General features: G+C 27.4%; 2 protein-coding genes and 2 long non-coding RNA genes across 5 annotated transcripts; 2 read left to right on the top strand and 2 right to left on the bottom strand.

The window, feature by feature from the left end:
* Positions 1–462: 462 nt before the first annotated feature.
* Positions 463–2,323, bottom strand: LOC149033222 (microfibrillar-associated protein 1-like). The gene is made up of 2 exons (XM_089170264.1): positions 2,111–2,323; positions 463–1,947 (listed from the first exon to the last, which is right to left on the bottom strand). Exons 1-2 carry the CDS (start codon positions 2,205–2,207, stop codon positions 665–667), a joined length of 1,380 nt encoding a protein of 459 aa, XP_089026390.1. The 5' UTR covers positions 2,208–2,323; the 3' UTR covers positions 463–664.
* Positions 2,324–2,468: 145 nt separating this feature from the next.
* On the top strand, positions 2,469–4,055 carry LOC149033221 (uncharacterized). The gene is made up of 2 exons (XR_016175936.1): positions 2,469–3,310; positions 3,513–4,055. It is a non-coding gene; the product is annotated as an uncharacterized LOC149033221 (long non-coding RNA).
* On the bottom strand, positions 4,048–15,888 carry Dcr-2 (Endoribonuclease Dcr-2). Of its 2 annotated transcripts, none has more exons than XM_015327849.2 (26): positions 15,777–15,888; positions 15,436–15,600; positions 15,154–15,331; positions 14,841–15,080; positions 14,446–14,728; positions 14,290–14,366; positions 14,116–14,219; positions 13,874–14,012; positions 13,382–13,512; positions 13,021–13,261; positions 11,080–11,319; positions 10,709–10,969; positions 10,008–10,181; positions 9,707–9,911; positions 9,311–9,626; positions 8,850–9,217; positions 8,639–8,772; positions 7,539–7,664; positions 6,951–7,247; positions 6,613–6,828; positions 6,322–6,522; positions 6,108–6,189; positions 4,937–5,157; positions 4,612–4,783; positions 4,410–4,485; positions 4,048–4,323 (listed from the first exon to the last, which is right to left on the bottom strand). In XM_015327849.2, exons 2-26 carry the CDS (start codon positions 15,591–15,593, stop codon positions 4,161–4,163), a joined length of 4,803 nt encoding a protein of 1,600 aa, XP_015183335.1. In that variant the 5' UTR covers positions 15,594–15,600; positions 15,777–15,888; the 3' UTR covers positions 4,048–4,160. The 2 variants fall into 2 exon arrangements, with proteins under 2 accessions (XP_015183335.1, XP_015183325.1); XM_015327839.2 differs by having other exon boundaries at positions 15,690–15,868.
* LOC107070034 (uncharacterized) lies at positions 5,281–6,218 on the top strand. The gene is made up of 2 exons (XR_001476200.2): positions 5,281–5,512; positions 5,626–6,218. It is a non-coding gene; the product is annotated as an uncharacterized LOC107070034 (long non-coding RNA).
* Positions 15,889–18,479: the final 2,591 nt, after the last annotated feature.

The following is an 18,479-nucleotide window of genomic DNA, read 5'->3' as shown; positions in this document are numbered from 1 at the left end:
AAGTTGATCACACAATACATATATACATATACATATCGTTGGCTTACAAGGAAAACCGATTGTCTGTAGTATAACGTTATCTCCAAAATTGTATATATTATTAGTATCGAATAATACAATTTCGAATTATACAGAACCAATAAGTCGTGTTATTTGAGGGATGCCTGTATTTGATTTTTATTCTTCTATAATATAGATTTAAAACTCGCATAAAATATTTTAATATACTTTTTTTTCTAGAAGAATTAAGAGTATTACAAAAAATATATAGTGACTAAAAAAGATTATAATTTTCTTTTGTGGCTAGTAAGAAATGATAAGCAACTTCTAATGTGCACCTGGTAAAAATTAATAACAATAATTTAATTAAAAAATATTAGTAAATAAAAAACTTAAATTAAATTATTAATCAGTAATATTTACTTTGCTATCTGTATGCGCACAATACATAAGAAAATAGTATTATTTAAATAATAAATATATTTATATACATTATTTAATATAATATACAGAGTATATTTTAATATGTGTGTCCTACTTTAGGAGAAGACAGAAGACACAAAACAATTTTTATGTATAAAATTCTTATATACAATTATACACTCTTAGCAAAATAAAATTATACAAAATTATATAAATGCTTAGGTATATATTTACATTCAATTTAATTTTCATCTTTTCTTTTTTTCAGAGACGGTCGATCAAAAACTTGTTTCATTCCAGCAGCTTGATTATTATGAAACTTGAGATTTTGAGCAGTTTCTGATATCCAAGGTGAATCAAATTGTGTAGTATCTTGATCTACTAAATGAGTATATTTAGTTCTACCACTACGACCAAAATTTTTAACTTGCATTACTTTTGGTAATATTGTTTTATCAAAGTGATCTTCCAAAGTAGCACCGGAAAAGTCTCTTTTAAATATATTATCATCTTTATCCAAGTAGAAAGCACCACGATGATAATATTTTTGTAAAAATTTATATTTTCCTTTAGCAGCTTTGTTAGTTATTACTTTTGGATTTAATCGAGCTTCTTGTCTACGCTCTTCCTCCGTCATATTACGTATTCGTTCAATTTCTAATCTTTCCTTTTCAATTTGTTCCCTTTCTTCTCTATCTCGTTTAATTCTTTTTAATTCTCTTAATTTCCAAGCTTCATATTCGACTTCATCGTTTTCATCGTCCGTACAAACATCCTCAAGCTTTCCCTCTTGCTCGTTATTAGTTTTGTTTACTTGTGTCTCTTTTCTAATAGCTTCTTCTACCATACGGAAAGTTTGTCTTTTTCTTTCCTCAGCTAGTTTTTTAGCTTCTATTTCTGCTTGTTTTTGTTTCAAAGCTTCCTTTTCTTTTTCCATAACAGTAATTCTATCCTTTTTTCTAACAAAAACTGGCTTAAGTCTTGGTCCAGTTTCTTCTTCGGAATCTGTGTATTCCTCATATTCAGAGCTTTCTTCGGTACTGTCACCAGATCTTTCTTCTTCTCCGTGTAATAATTCTTCTTCTATCTCTTTTTTTGATAATACTCGTTGTTTCAAGGCTTCGCGTCTTCGTTCTATCTCAGAGTCTGATAATTCTTCATCTTCTGAAGAATCTGAACTTTCTAATTTAATTCTTTTACGTGATGTTTCTGATTCAACCTCAATAATTTCTGGTTCATGGATATGTCTTTGTCTTTCAATATGAGATTCTACAACTGAATCTCTTTGTCTCTCTAATCGCGTTAATCTCCTTAAACGTGGATCATCTTCGTCTCTTATTTTGACTACTTGAGCAGTATGTGGAATATCAGTAATGGTTTCATTATCGTCATAATTTTTGTGAACACGTTTTTCTAGAAAATCTTCATCTTCTGATTCTTCTTCTGAACTAGCGACAGGAGCATAGTCAGGACGCTTACCGGATACATACCGGTGAACTTTTACTTTTTTCATAGAAAGTTCTCCTATATAAATAGAAAAGAATACATTTAATAAAAATATGAAGTCTTAATCAAAAACTAATTACTTAATATTTAATTTTATAGAACATATATACATATACATTATATGCCTATAAATTTTTATTAAACATTTTTTTGAAAAATATTACATCTTATAACTACTAACCTTTATCATTTTTAACTGGTACAGCACCTGCTGTACTTTGTATTCCCATAGGTGCAGGAGCTAAAGAATTATTGGTTACAAAATAATCCATCATCATTTTTACGTTATTGTTGAAATTATAATTATTATATTCTCTTTTTTATCCACTTTTTTTTATAAACTATGAAGTTTATACTACAAACTTTAAGATCGCTATGACAAGCTTCGACTAGATAAAATAACTTATAACGCATACGCGAACAGAAAAATAGGATTTACAATAAAAAAACTCTAGATGGCAGCAGCGTGTATCTCAGACTTTTTAGTGTTAACAACCAATCAGAGGTGATCACTGACACCTCTTGGATGATAATTAACCAATAGAAAAGGCACATTGCTGTTACATCACTCACCTTAGTACGCAAATGTTACACAATGATGATATCAATAGTAAAACTTTAAATTGTATATATTGCAGTTTTTAATTTTTTCTTGTGTTAAATTTATTTATTTATTTTATTTTTTTGATCTATATTGCTAGTAAATATTATAAAATAAATAATTTTTTATATATTTATTTTATTCTAATCTCCTCTGGTTTTATTCATGACAATTTTGAATTTGTATTGACAACTGTGATAATTATAAATAAAGTTGACCGCCACAAATTGAATTAAGAACAGTTTTTTTTTTTTTTATTTGTGTATTTATATTATTTACAACAATTTACAATTATTATTTTTTCAAATGGCAGATAAATTATGTTTAATGAAATGATTTAAATTCATAAAATCATTTTTTGTGCGTGAAACGTACAGGCATCTTTTGAATAGCACTGAGTTCGAATTACACGAAGTCGCGTAAATTACTATTAAAAATTAAGTTGATCACACAATACATATATACATATACATATCGTTGGCTTACAAGGAAAACCGATTGTCTGTAGTATAACGTTATCTCCAAAATTGTATATATTATTAGTATCGAATAATACAATTTCGAATTATACAGAACCAATAAGTCGTGTTATTTGAGGGATGCCTGTATTTGATTTTTATTCTTCTATAATATAGATTTAAAACTCGCATAAAATATTTTAATATACTTTTTTTTCTAGAAGAATTAAGAGTATTACAAAAAATATATAGTGACTAAAAAAGATTATAATTTTCTTTTGTGGCTAGTAAGAAATGATAAGCAACTTCTAATGTGCACCTGGTAAAAATTAATAACAATAATTTAATTAAAAAATATTAGTAAATAAAAAACTTAAATTAAATTATTAATCAGTAATATTTACTTTGCTATCTGTATGCGCACAATACATAAGAAAATAGTATTATTTAAATAATAAATATATTTATATACATTATTTAATATAATATACAGAGTATATTTTAATATGTGTGTCCTACTTTAGGAGAAGACAGAAGACGTAAAACGTCAAGGAATTTGATAGTTGCCTTAACCCTTTCGCTACTACGAGCGACTATAGTCGCTCTCCATGTGATGCCACTCAGGTACTACGGGCGACTATAGTCGCTTTCCATGTGATGCCGCTGAGATACTACGAGCGACTGTAGTCGCTCCCGCTAAAGATGTCGCGTAATTGTATATATGATAAGCGCCTGCAGTTGCTATGCACAGAGTATCTCACTCTAGACATGCCGCGTGAGTCTTTCGTTTTGCATCATTTGTTTTTTACGGGCTTCAATAATAAACCAAATGCCTCGATCATCAGTCTTACGACACCGGCTCGAACGTTGCGTGCACCGTGCACTGTTTCGGTGTAGAGCGCCGTACTGCGGGAGTACCGCGGCGGAGATCCGCCCCGTAGCGAAAGGGTTAATGATGGATCAAAGTCTTTCAAAATAATGGGGGCTATTTAAAAAATATAACAGATGTATAATTACTTTATGAATAAATGCTAATTTGTTAAAAATGAAACGTAATAATTATGATACTTAATAGTATTTATTTTTTGGACAAATTAATAAAAATATATTTAAGAACTTAACATATCATTACAAAATTAATAGAAACTATATAAAAATTTATCTTATTATAGCTATTCATTTTTACAACGTAAATATTTTAAAGCCTGTTTTGCTGCAGCACATTTAGCTTGTTTTTTATTGGCACCAAATCCATGAAAAATTTTTGATACCCTTTTGGTTATTATTTCTAAAGGTACCATAATAGTATTTGTACCTTCTATTATAGTAGCGGAGCTATAAAGAATAATTTAAAAATTAAAAATTATTTTATGCTATTCATAAAACAGAAAAATAAAGTTTTATCATAAAATGAAATTTACTAAAACTTAGCATTTGATCCTAGCTTCTCATGGATTAAACGTACAGGTTGCTTTGGAATATTTTTACTGAAGTCATCTGTAAAAATATATAAAATTCTTATGTTTAATAAGAATCATATGCGCTTATAATATTATAAAAAAAATAAAAAGAACACTCAATATACTAGTTATTAGATAATGAAAACGCTTTTAAAAAACGTACCAATCTCTTTATGCATAAGAGCATATAAAATTTCCCAAACTTTTTTAATATCTTTGCCAGTATCTAAATATATAGCTGCCATGAAAGATTCAAATATATCACTTAAAACTTTAGGGACATCAACATATTCAGCCATATTACATTCTTCTTCTTTAAGTAAGATCAAAAGATTCTGTAAGAAAATAATTCATTAAAATTTTATAAATTATTCTCCGAGCTTAAGAATTTTTAAATAAAAATATACAATATAACAGAAAAAGAGAGAAAAATTATATTTTTATATTATCCATATCGGTATGTAGACTATGATATGTGATTAATTTACTTCGTTATCAAACGTGTGATTTCCTTTTTCTTGAAATTTAACGAATCGATCAATAACATCATTTAATTGCGGAGCGTAGGCCAAAAGAGATGTATGCAAACCATACTTTACAGCTAAGCATGCAAACGTAATATTATTTACAAGGGCAGATCTTAGATCTGTAACATCGCCAGGATTTAATGATTTCCAATTTTGATGAATGTAAGCAGTAATTAAGAAATCTGAAATGAAACGAAAAAAATGATTACGCTGTAGAATAAAATAATAAATATATATTAAGTATACCAATTCACGAGGTGTGATCAAAAAGTAAGGTGAATTTTCGTTTTTCGCGGGCTACGTACGTTCGATCTTCGATTTTTTTTAATTTTATGTTGGTACACTTATCCCGGAAATTTATTTACAGCTTCAGCTATATAGCTTTATTTGTTTGTTTGTGAGAGGCATAAAAATTAGAAGTGTTTTTCGGCGATTTCCTGCTGTCGAAAAACATGAGTTAAAGAGTTTGCATCAAATTTTGTGTGAAAAATGGAATCAAGTGCTCCAAAACACTTAAAATCTTGACAGTGGCTTACGGTGAGTCTACTTTAAGTCAAAAAAAATGTTTATAAATGGTACAAACTCTTCCGAGAAGGCCGAGATGACACCAGTAACGACACTCACTGTTTTCTTTGATTATCATGGCGTAGTGCATTAGGAGTTCTTACCACAAGGTCGCACAGTTAATAAGGAGTATTACCTTGAGGTTATGCGCCGTTTGCATGAATCAATACGAAAAAAACGTCTGGAATTGTGAAAAAACCAGTCATGGTTATTGCATCACGATAATACACCTGCTCATTTATCGTTGCTTGTGAGAGAATTTTTCGCCAAAAACAAAACTCAAGAAACCTATGAAAGGACGGCGTTTTCAACGATTGAGGAAATAAAGACCGCATCGCTGGATGAGCTCAAGGCAATACCAAAAAGTGCTTATCAGAAGTGCTTTGACGATTGGAAAAAACCTTGGCACAAGTGTATTGTATCTGAGGGGGATTACTTTGAAGAGGACAACATAAATATTCATGAATAAATAAATATTTTTCGATAAGTATAAAAATTCATCTTACTTTTTTATCACACCTCGTACACATATTCATAAAAAAACTTGTATAAATTTCCTCATTCTTACCAATAATAGCATCACCTAAAAATTCCAATCTTTGATAACCTTCTGTTACATTATTTTCTGTAAAAGATGGGTGTGTAAAGGCCTATAAAAATATAAATATATTTATCAATATTTGACTATAACATAAAATTATAATTTTGTAACTATATTTAAAAATTATTATTACTATTTGGAAAGAGAGAAAGAGAGAGAGAGAGATTTTAGCGTCAATTACCTGTAATAAATATGCTCTATTTTTAAACTTATAACCCATATTGGTTTCTAGTTTGTCAGCCCATGGCATATATAGATTTGGATCTCCAAAACCAATTTCTGGTTTTTGTGAAACACTATACAATAATGAGTGAATATCAGTATTGGAAGGCAAAATATTAAGCCAAATCATTAGTTTAACAGCTCCTACCAATCCCATACTCTGTTTAAGTATATAATAATATTATAAAAAATATTATTAATAATAATTAAAACAACAATACAATAATATTAAATAGTAAAATGAACTTACCTTAAGATACACGCTTATTAATGCTTCTACGCAATCTGCAACTGATTTATCTGAAACTACTTGCATACCTAAGAAATACTCAATACCTGTTTGAGTTTCTGCATCAATCGAATCCAAAACTTTAATTTGCATATTATTTTTTGTTTCTCCGCTTATATATCCAGAGAATCTTTCTACTTCAGGTATTTCAATATCATACAATACATTCGGTGATACCTTGTATAGAAAAGTAGTGCCCAATAAATTTTCATTTTTAAGATAAATCAGGTAGAGGAAATAAAAGTATAATATTAATTAATTAAATAATTAAAAGAAAAGAAAATAAAGAAAATCAAAACCTTATTATCTAATAAAATTTGTTGTAAAGGGCGAAATGTTGTATAAGCCGGAGGGATAAACGTGCTCGTTGGTATAAAATCGTCAACTTTCATGTATCCTGGGATGGACTTCTTTGTACCACAATAATATAAATTTCGATTTCCAATTATTTTTCCTTTAAGTGCAGTCAAACGACCTTCATTATAAGTTGGATAGTGGGTATATAAATATAAAGATGAAATAAATTTTAAATAAGAATCTCCTAAAGTTTCTAATCTTTCCAAATCAAATACATCATTTCCGGCAGTTGTAAGCGCCTGAAAAAATAATCAAATATTATTATTATTATTATTATAAGTATTGTTATTATTACAATTTTATGGAATATATATACGTTACCGTACCAAATCGAAAATGGAGAATGATAGGATTTACATGGTCGCTTGGTGTATGTCAGAAATATTAATGTATAAGAATAAACCCAAATATTCTGTTTTTTACCGACTTATTTGGTATGTGTGATAAGCGACCATATAAATCTTGACATTCTCCAACTTCGTTTTTTTATGATATAACATATATAAAATGGAATTTGATATTTTATTTACCTGTGTTATTAGTACTGGGTCTGGTCCTATATTATTATAATTTATATCTAGTATTTCTAAAGCAGGTACTGTTACATCAAGTTTACTTGAGTAAGTAATTATTTTGAATTTATGTTCTGCAGTTTCCTATAATAATTACAAAAAAAAGATATATAATATACATATACATATACGTTTATACAGGACAGTTAAAATGATTCATCAAGATTTAAAAATTGTATTTTACCAAATATTACTAATAAAAAACTGAATGACATATGAAAAAAAAAAGAAAGAAGACTCCAGACTTAACTTTAAGGGGTAACACCACTATAGAGCCTGAAAAAAAGCCTTTTTTTGAGAATTTTTGTTGCGAAAACTAAATGAGGAATAGAATTTCTTTTCTGAGGGTTGATTAATCATATATTGAACTATGTAAACAAATATTTTTATTGATTTTAGATAGAAAATGCATAAAACATTGTTTTTTTGTTGTTGCTAAAACGGGCGGACTCATACCTGGACAACTATGAGACCTAGAATAAAAACCAAAAGAAATTCCTAATTTATAGTTTTATACTATTATCTTGAGCAGTACATACGGATTTTTCCCTAAGTCAAATTTTGTGAAAATGGCGCAACTTTGAATAAAAAAATCGACTTTTCGACGAAAAAAATGTAGAAAATTGTTTATAAAATTAAAAGTTTACATTTAATTAAAAATCGGATATGTACTTCTGTAGAAAATACAACTATCAAACTATCTTCAAAATTTTAAGTCAATCAATTAAATAATGCTCGAGTTCTGAGTCCGCCCAGTTTTAAAAATTATTGAGTAAAAGTTTCGAGAAAAAAGCGTTTAAAGTTTTGTTATCACTATTCGAGGCGCTTTGAGGCGCTTTGTAAAAATAAGATTTCGCCATGTTAAAAATGTTTTTTCTTCGGGACCATGTGCATAATGTTTTTAGATGTCTAAAGTACACTTTAAGCTAAAAAAAAAATCGATTTTTTGAAAATTCTATAGTGGTGTTACCCCTTAAGATAATTCTAACACAGCCTGATGAATCATTTGCAATCATCTTATGTGTATATATTAGGTATATATATATATATAATTTTACCTCTGGTATAGGAGTATACATAAAATTACGGTAATATTGAATATCGATTAATTGTATTTGCTCAGCATTTCTCTCTAAATCTGATGGTTCTTCTTCTTTTGACCAAGGATATAGACTTGCATCGGTATTTAGAACTATATACAATAAAATATGTAATAAAACATATGTATTTCTTATATATTGTTAAATAATTTTTAAAATTATATAATACCATCGATTTCAGGTCCATTCAAATCTGGCACTGGTTGTTCAGTTTCTATAACTTCATCTAATGTACTTTCTAAAACCTGTTCTAATTTAGTTGGAGATTCTTGGGCATCTATAATCAAAGGAGGCCAATCATGATCTTTAAGATCATACATTGAAATACCCAGTTTTGCCTCTTGGACAATAATCTCTCTTAAATCTAATGCAACTAAAAATTGTGAAATTCTATGAAGAATCGATGGTAATGTGGTCGCTTTAAGCCAATACAATGCAGGATATTCAATTTTATGACACAGTTCTGGTACTAAATGTTCATCATAATCTTCAAGTGCATCTGCACGTTTTCGTTTACTTAAACCAGATTTCATAGATCTGTAAAAATGTACGAAAATGTATATTATATTCATCATTATATAAATTTAACATATTTTCTAATCTCTCTTTTCACGGATGGTTTATAAATACCTTGGTTTTATACAATTTATTTTATTTGAAATTGATTTTACTTCCAACATTGATTGGCTTAAATCTTTTATTTTTAACTCATGTTTCTCCTCATAATATTCAACATAAGTAAGAAAATCACAACCCGGAAAACATGAATTAGGTACAAGGTCATCGCATACTTGTGTGACAATATATACATTTGGAGATGCTCTATAATTAGGGACAATCAATGCTAACTCGTAATCGGAAGGTTTTAACGATGCAAGAGATTTAGTATAATTGATAGATTTGTATTTCTTAACAACATTCCAATTTATTTTGTTTTCATTATCAGCTGTAAAAAAAGGAATTTTGTAATAAATAAAATTTTTTTATGGGTTAAATTATGCAAAAAAAGAAAAAGTTGGTACTTACTTGGTACAATAAGAAAACAATTATCAAGATTATCAATATCAAATGTCATGAATTCTTTAATTGCAGATACAATTTTACTAAATATTGTAGTATGAAAAATTTTCAGTTCTTCAATCTGTTTATCATTTAAAACTAGTCTTGCATAATCAACTTTAGTATTAACATTTAGTTCTCCAACATTCATGAAGATAGGAAATGATGGAATCTAATGAATACAAAACAAATAATATTCTTTAAATTTACCCATATATACAAATCTTTATAAATATAGTATATTTATTAACTTTGAATATTTATTTACCTTTGGAATTGATTTCGTTGAAAGTATTCCAAATCCTGCTAGATCGTTTAATAAATTATAAAATATTAAATTTCTATTATCTTGTGGTACTGAATACACTGGATTAATATTAAGAATATGAAGATATAATTCGGTTCCTGTTGAAGGATATGCACCAAATAATGGTTTTGGATGCTATACAAAAAATATATTGTTTAATAACACTTCTTTCATATAATTTTTATAATATTTCATAAGTTACTATTTATTTTATTTAAGAAAATAAATTAATAAATAAATCGTTGCGAGCCGGTCTGAGTCGCCGTGGGAAGAAGGACAAGAAGGTTATTTCCAGGCGACTCGTTTATTCATAGTAGGAGCTTCAAAGAGATCTGGACAGGAAGCCGCGGCGTGCAGACGTAATTAGTAAAGGATGCACGGGATTTTCCAAAAGAAACTACGCTCATTATATTGTTGTTATATTTTTTAAAAGCTCGACTGGGATAAATAGGAAGAGAATTAATCCGTGAGATTGAACTGATTGAACTGATCTGAAGACCAGTTTTGATTCGAAATTTAGGGAAGTTATTTCAAGCTATGAAGGGGCGGTGATAAGGATCACGAAGGGAACCTGTAATGTGCTGGACGATATATTAATAATAATACATACGTCCATAGAACTATGAAAATAAAAATAATAATAGTAGTAGTTGAATAATTACATGAATTTCATGAGATCTTCTTTTTCTAACAGTACCGCTTATCTCCTTACAATCTTCCTCTATCCAATTTGGAAATAGATGATCTGTATCGTGTATTATTTCGTTTACAGTCGGCAATAAATTCTCGGATAATTCGCCTATTTCATACAATTTAATACAAGTTTTAAAAGCAGCAGATCGTTTAGCTGCATCTATAGAAGGCATAATGTCTCCAAATATTACACCTTTTAATACAGATATAGTTGGTAATTGAAGGGACACCTAGGAAATTTATTGTATTATACGTATATGCTAATACAATATAGTTAATATCTAACTATAATTCTTCTTTTTCTTTTCTTTTTTCAATAAAAATAATATAATTGAAATACCTGATACTTGTTTTCAACTGTATACAACTTCCAAATTGGAACTAAGGATACGAATTTCGATTTCAACAATACACTGCAATATTTATTTATTAAAGAAATTGCAGCTTGCTCTGTTAATACACTTTTGACGACGCCATCCTTAGTTTTTACTATATATGGATCGATTGTGTAAGTATATAAATATTCCTCAATTTCCTTTGTAGTAGGTTTCTCCCGAAGATCCGATTTTCCTACTAAAATCTGAATATAATAGAATTAGAATAAAATTAATAATTTTATATATATATTATAGATGAGAGAAATCTAAACAAAAGCAAATAATATAATCTTAATATTGAGTAAATTAATTTTAACGGAAAACAAAAGTCATTAGTGAGGTACAGTAAGCATGCACTGATGGATGATTATTTTTATTTGCTATAATAAAACGATTATATACATTACCGACAAAACTTTTGAATGCATGTTAATTAAAGCTATAAATTTCTTATAGTTAATTTATATCTAATTGTAATAGAGATAAACACACAATCTACTAAGCATCACGACCCCAGTTTGTAAAAGATCTCATGCTTGTAAACAAAAACAACGCTAAACGCCTAAGGTATATTGTAATGTGATATTATAAACACTATAAGTAGCCAATGAAAGCTTATTATTTAGAAGTAGTGATATCCGATGTATTTGAATAAAAGTAAAGTCATATAATATGCATCCAAAAATAAAGGAATGTTAACAAAATGGAAACCTATAGCTTGTATATAACTGCGTGTAATGCAAATGCAGCGAAGATACATTCAAACTTTCAGTCGTAATGTATATATACATGTTAATACTATTATTCCCCCTTTTATGAGTTGAGTAACCTTAATAACATCTTTTCATACCCCTGATGCTTTTCTCTGAAGTCAACAGCATAAAATATTTTGAAATGATCATCTATTCAAATACTAACCGTGCCAATCATTACTTAACTTTAGTGACCTACTTTACTAAACACAAGAAATACTTTTTTTAACAAGATAAGACTGTTGTCATCATTATATATATTATAAGGGGCACTCCACGTCAAATCGACCACTTTTGACCTCGCCCCTTTCGATTTTGCTGAAACCTTTTTATCATTTTTAACTTCATTAAAAAACTTTTTGAAAATTTTTGAAGCATTGAAGCAGAACCATTGATTTAGATCATTGGCAGCTTTATTGTAATTATCATTTGGCGAAAACTTCACCGTTATTGTTGCAAAGGGTGTTTATTTGTAAGGTATTATTCTCTCTTATTCTGAAAAATATACTATTTGTAAATTATTTAAGCGACGAAGAAAATCTAAATAAATTGTTAATTATATTTACTTGAAAAATTGATCAATAATGCACTGCAATTTTTTTTGTATTTATTTTTCGATAGTATATAATTAAACTAAGGTCATTAAATACATTTAAAAATATTTATATTTACTTAATTAGGTTTATTTTAGTATAAAAACAAAATTAAATAAATGAACGAAATTTTAAAAGAAAAAATATCAAAATTTGAATAATTTAAGGTTTTTTCAAAAAAGCGAAATTTCTTATAGAATTTAACTTCAAATATTTTTTTTGTATTTTTTTCAAAAAGTACATTTAAAAACAAAAAATTTGAAAAAGAAAACGTTCCAGTAAGTCTATTTTTGACAATTATGGCTATTTGAAAAAAAAATGGAACGAAAATTTTGAATTTTTGAAAAGTTCATAACTTTTTTTGGGTTGGGCAAAAAAATTTGAAAAAATTTTCAAAAAGTTTTTTAATGAAGTTAAAAATGATAAAAAGGTTTCAGCAAAATCGAAAGGGGCGAGGTCAAAAGTGGTCGATTTGACGTGGAGTGCCCCTTATAATATATATATTTATATATAAAAAAAAATACATTATTATGAAGACAATACATATGTTATGACATACCTGTTGTAAGGATGCATCAATATTTTTAAATAGTTGGTGTTTCTTGATATAATTATTATCATTTTGTTCTAACATAATAGCATATTGACTTGACGAATAACGAGCACGTCCTTTACTTTGCATATAAGATCGGAAGTCTGTTGGAAGATCAAAACGTACTATAAGTGTACAAGTAGGTATATCAACCCCTTCATCAAGAACATCTGTTGATATGACACAATTACTTAATCCATTTCTAAATCTGTAACAATATTATAATATATATTTATATTGTAATAATATAATATAGTATTTTAACTAAATGTTAAAATTTGTAATCAAAGTGATAATATATACAAAATAATATAAGTAAATCATAAACCTTTGTAAGACTTCTTTGTTCCACTTAGAATTACATAAAACTTCTTTACTATTTTTGAAAGGATTTTTATTATACCCTACCATATAATCCGGAATTAAAAATTTATATTCTTCATCGGTAGCGTGTAAATCCTAAAATAAGCAAAAGAAAAGATAAGATTTAAAAAAAACGTATAACCGCAGGCAGATATTTTAATGTCATAACAATAGATCAATTAAAATAATTTCGTAAAATTTCTATAATATAAACAATACATTATAGAAATTTAGTCTGAATACTGTAACTTACATTTAAAAAATAAAACAATTAGAACAAAGATATTAAAAGATAAAATTATACAATATTATTTATTAGATTCAAAAGATAAAATAAACAAAATATTTAAAAAAATAAATTCGATAAAAACATTTTATTTTAAATTGACAAATTTCAGTTATATTTTTTTTTTTGAATGAATAAACTAAAAATGTTATTTTTAATTTCATTCCTTACCTTCAAAATAAGATACAATACTTTAGCTGTAAATCTACGTTTTACAAAAATAATGCAACAGAATTTTTGATCGAGTAACCTATTGTCATTGAAATGTTTCAATAATCTGATAAGTTTAAGAACATGATCTGATACAAATCTGTAATTTATAAAATCATATTTATATATATAAATTAAAAAATATAAAAAAAAATATGTTAGAAGAATAAAATATTTTAATAAAAGTTTTAATATATGCTTACTTGATTATCTTATGTTTATCTGTATAATCTTTCATTTCATCGTCCAAAATTTTTCTTACTTTAAATAATTCAGTTATCATATAATCAAAGACGAACATTGTTTTCTGGAAATAAATAGCACATTAATTTTATATTTGCTATACCGATATAATTTCATCTTCTTAATATACATACATGATCCTCAATGGTCCTCTTTTTGTATTCTAATTGGATTAAATGTAATAAAATACACTTATTAACCCCATATATACCTGGAAATAAATTATTTATAAATAATAAATAATTAACTTTATTTATATATTATTTATTTCAATTATTGACCATAATTACCTGTCATTTCCACATGTTCTATAACGTCTTCAATAACGGACTGAAGTTTTACATTGATTGATTTTGGTTTAAACTCTTTACTTGATCTATTGGAGTCAAAACAACATGGTAAAGACAAAATATTTAAAAATTCTTTTACTTTTTCCAATCTTTCAATAGATTTGGTCAAAATTTCTGGAGTAATATATTTTTCATAGTAAACAAAAACTTCTTCCGGGTTCGTAGAATATCCCTGTACATTTCCTACTGTTGCTATTTTTGAATGAAATGTTATTTCTAAAGTCTGTAATATAAAATGATTTGTATCGCAGATTCATTCATTTTTATATTTTTTTTTGATATGTTGATAATTTATAGGGTGTAAGATTCTCTCATAACTTAATGTTCATTATTACCTTTATCGAATCTATAATATTAGTCAATTTGACGTTAGAATTAAGTAAAGTTGCTGACAATGCTAATATTCTAGGTTGCTCTTTAGTATCACATTGTTCAAATTGCTGCATAACTTGTCGCATAGGATGGTCATTTACTGCTCTGTGACATTCGTCAAAAATAATTAAATTAATTCTATTTAAATTTAAGTATCCGTGACAAATAACATCTACCAGTATCTGAGATGTCATTACTAAAACCTAATAAATATTTCGAAATTATATTATTCAATTAACGAAAAGAAGTATATAAATGTGTAAATATTATACATACTTGATGTTCTTCCAATTCATTTAACCATATTTCTTTTGTCCAATAATCGACATTCATATCACCACAATATCCCTTACACGATAAACCTGTATGTCTTGCAATATATTCAGATTGTTGCATTACTAAAGGTACTGTATTAACTGCAAATATTGTTCTCTTACCACCTTCGCTATAAGGTCTAAGAAAAGAATATAAAAGCTTATTTTTAGTATGTTATTAACATACTAATGATGATGAATAAAATTAATCAAAAGAAAGCAAAACAAAATAATTATTACATACTTCTGTATAGCTGTACTTAATCTTTTAAGAAGCATCATTGCTATAAATGTTTTTCCCGAACCAGTCGGCAGATAAATAATAGTATTAGATTTCAATGCTATTTCGTAAAGATCTATTTGATATGGCCTGGCGACGAATTCCACCCCTTCAGTTTCCATTTTTGTACTGAAACATAAATCAAAGTAAATAATAAATCTTTATAGTTTGAAATTTTAACCTAAAAATAATGAAAATATGAATAATTGTCAACTGACTTGACTACTTCTGTGTTATCCATAATTAGTGTAATATATTTATAAAAATGAATATATTACAACCAAACCGAATAAACATTTATTTACCCTTGCCAATTAAACTTTTTGTTATGAGTTTTAATGAAATGAAAGTTCTAATTTAACAAAAAACCAGGGATACCCAACCAGGGATACCCAATATTATTGATTACCGACTCAGTGATCCCAGAGACTTTAGTTCGTCTGATCGACACAGGGGCGTAAAATTATCATACGCCCCGGGAGAATTTGAAATCCGACAATTTCTCGGACGAGATTTTCAAAATGTGGGAAAAGAGTGCAAGTTCCAACTTTTTTTTTTTTTTTTTTTTTAGTCTTCAAGTTCTAAACCTTATCGTAAAAACGGTAAAAACGGCGTACGGCAGGGAGGAAGACTCGTTCGTACAGAGATCGTACACGGATCGTGGTGGTGGTGGTGGTGGTGGTAGGGGTGGTGCTGCACCTTGACCAAAAAGGTCATCAAGTTTTCGAAATTCCAAATTGGATCGTACACCATGAATTTTGGATCGTACAGGGCCTCAAATTATCGTACGAATGGGATCACTGTACCGACTACTAACGATGTTATTTGAATCAAAGAGATTTTTGGGAGCCAATCATAGAATTAAAAAAGTTCCTATTTTTCATATTGCTGAAATTTGAATATGATTAAATGGGATATGATTTTTTTCATATTTTTACTTGATAAAACGTAAAAAAAATAAATACATATAATAACTATTATATAAAAAAATACATAAGAAAAATATTTAAATAATATTAATCTTAGAGTACTATTTTTTAATACGTCATATTGGTAATTTAAATATTACTGAAGATATTTTAAGTTACCACCACTGATTGCGACTATTTTGTAAAAAAAATAAAAATAAAAAAAAATAAAAGAAAATAAGAAGAGTACGAATAAAAATAGTAAATAACACTTAGAATAATCCTTAAATTCATAAATACAACCATTTTATATTGCCATTTTTTCATATATTACTTGTATTTAGAGGTAAGCACTTCAAAACTTGTTTTGTATTTATTGGTATTAAAATCTTGGTGTATATAAATATTTGTTCTTGCAGTTTGCAGTTATAGTTTTCATCGTCTTACATTAAAAAAACCTTGAAAAGGAAAAACCAAAACGCACACAGATATTATTTACAAATAACAATTATAGATATAATAAAAAAATTTGTTAACAATTGATCAACAAAAACTTTGGTTTACCATTTAAATGGTGATTTTTGGACTAACTATAGAAGTTCAGGTTGTATGAATACAAACAATGATATGGGTGCATATATCATTAAATGGAATTCAATAATTGATCAATAATAGAAAGAATGCTTTAAAATGCATAAAAGCCTAAAAAAACTTTTATCTATGAAAATAATTTTAAAATGTCATTTATGTTCGAATAATAATTTCATGTGACAAATTAAAGTCATTGTAAATGTATATAAGTTAGACGCAGAATGACATCAGCAGTTTATCTTGGCAGTGGTGGTATTCTCCATCGTGCATTAATATTTATGTTAAAACTAGGATGGAAATCAAGATTTCGTTTACCAGTATTAATTATTGTAGCTTTTGTTGCTTTGGATATCAGCATGCAGCTGGAAATTGCATTAGAGCATGAAAATGGTACAGAACATACTGCTCATTTATGATTCTTGAATAGAATCTTCTTGATTTAAATTTATTGGATGTTAAACAATACTGTACGTATGTGTCATATGATTCATACGATTATTATTTTAGTTCGTTATATTTTGTAATAATACTGTGTATTTTTTATATTCTTTCAAATAATAAGATATATATATATATATATATATATATATATATGTGAATAAATTATATATGTCAGAAATAAAAGTTATTCCAGTCTTATTTAACTATATATTAACTATATATATATATATATATATGTATTTTTATTGTTTTATTTTCGATTAGATAAGTATTATTTCAAACCATTCAATTTGTTTTCTTGAGATGAATGCATATTATTAAATTTATAGTTATTAAATAATATCGATAACCATTTGTGAAAGAGAGAATAAACTATTTATAAATTCATTAACTATTATATATTATACAAATATATAATACATTATAATATATCAGTGATCGTTTTAATTATCTATTCACTTATGAAATATTTTTAATATCAATTATAAAAAGTTATAAATTATTAATATACAGTGTAAATATATAATGATTTCAATGTTATGGTTTATCAATATATTAATATTATAAATATTATTATTTATATTAGTGGCGTAGCAAAATTCGACCTATCTACTCTAATTTTAAATTTAGCTACCAGATAGCGTATTCAAGTGCTAGAGCGTGAATTCTTAGGGAAATCTTAGTCAGGCCACGCGCTTTACTTTATATTATGGAGGGTGCCTGATAACCAGTTCGGTTTTAAAAGAAACCACTCCACATCTCATGCCATACACAAAATCATCACAGACATAAATCGCCATTTCCATAGAGGAGAAATAGTGGGTGCATGTCTAATAGACATAGAACAAGCTTTTGACTCAGTTTAGTAAAATGGACTCCTATACATCCTAAACGATCTCAAATTTCCCGAGGATTCAATCCACTTAGTCTGGAACATGATCAATGACAGAAAATTCGTAACATGGAATGAAGACACATTCTCTACTGTCACCTTCAATATAATTGAAGGACTAATGCAAGGAACAGTAAATTCACCCGAACTTTTTAATATATTCACGTACGCAATTC

The sequence above is a fragment of the Polistes dominula genome, unplaced genomic scaffold (genome assembly GCF_049000335.1).
Source record: "Polistes dominula isolate Pdom_NZ unplaced genomic scaffold, Pdom_raw_medaka contig_15, whole genome shotgun sequence".
Lineage (NCBI taxonomy): Eukaryota > Metazoa > Arthropoda > Insecta > Hymenoptera > Vespidae > Polistes > Polistes dominula.
This window is presented reverse-complemented; position numbering and strand designations above follow the sequence as displayed.

Excerpts from the sequence above, each read along its gene's own strand:
- LOC149033222 (XM_089170264.1), bottom strand. The coding sequence starts at position 2,207 with ATGATGATGGATTATTTTGTAACCAATAATTCTTTAGCTCCTGCACCT. Across the intron at positions 1,948-2,110 it reads ACCAGTTAAAAATGATAAAG|GAGAACTTTCTATGAAAAAA; the intron begins GTTAGTAGTTAT and ends CTATTTATATAG.
- Dcr-2 (XM_015327839.2), bottom strand. The coding sequence starts at position 15,712 with ATGGATAACACAGAAGTAGTCAA. Across the intron at positions 15,081-15,153 it reads ATGAATTGGAAGAACATCAA|GTTTTAGTAATGACATCTCA; the intron begins GTATGTATAATA and ends AATATTTATTAG. Across the intron at positions 6,829-6,950 it reads AAATTTTATTAGATAATAAG|GTATCACCGAATGTATTGTA; the intron begins GTTTTGATTTTC and ends TTTCTATACAAG.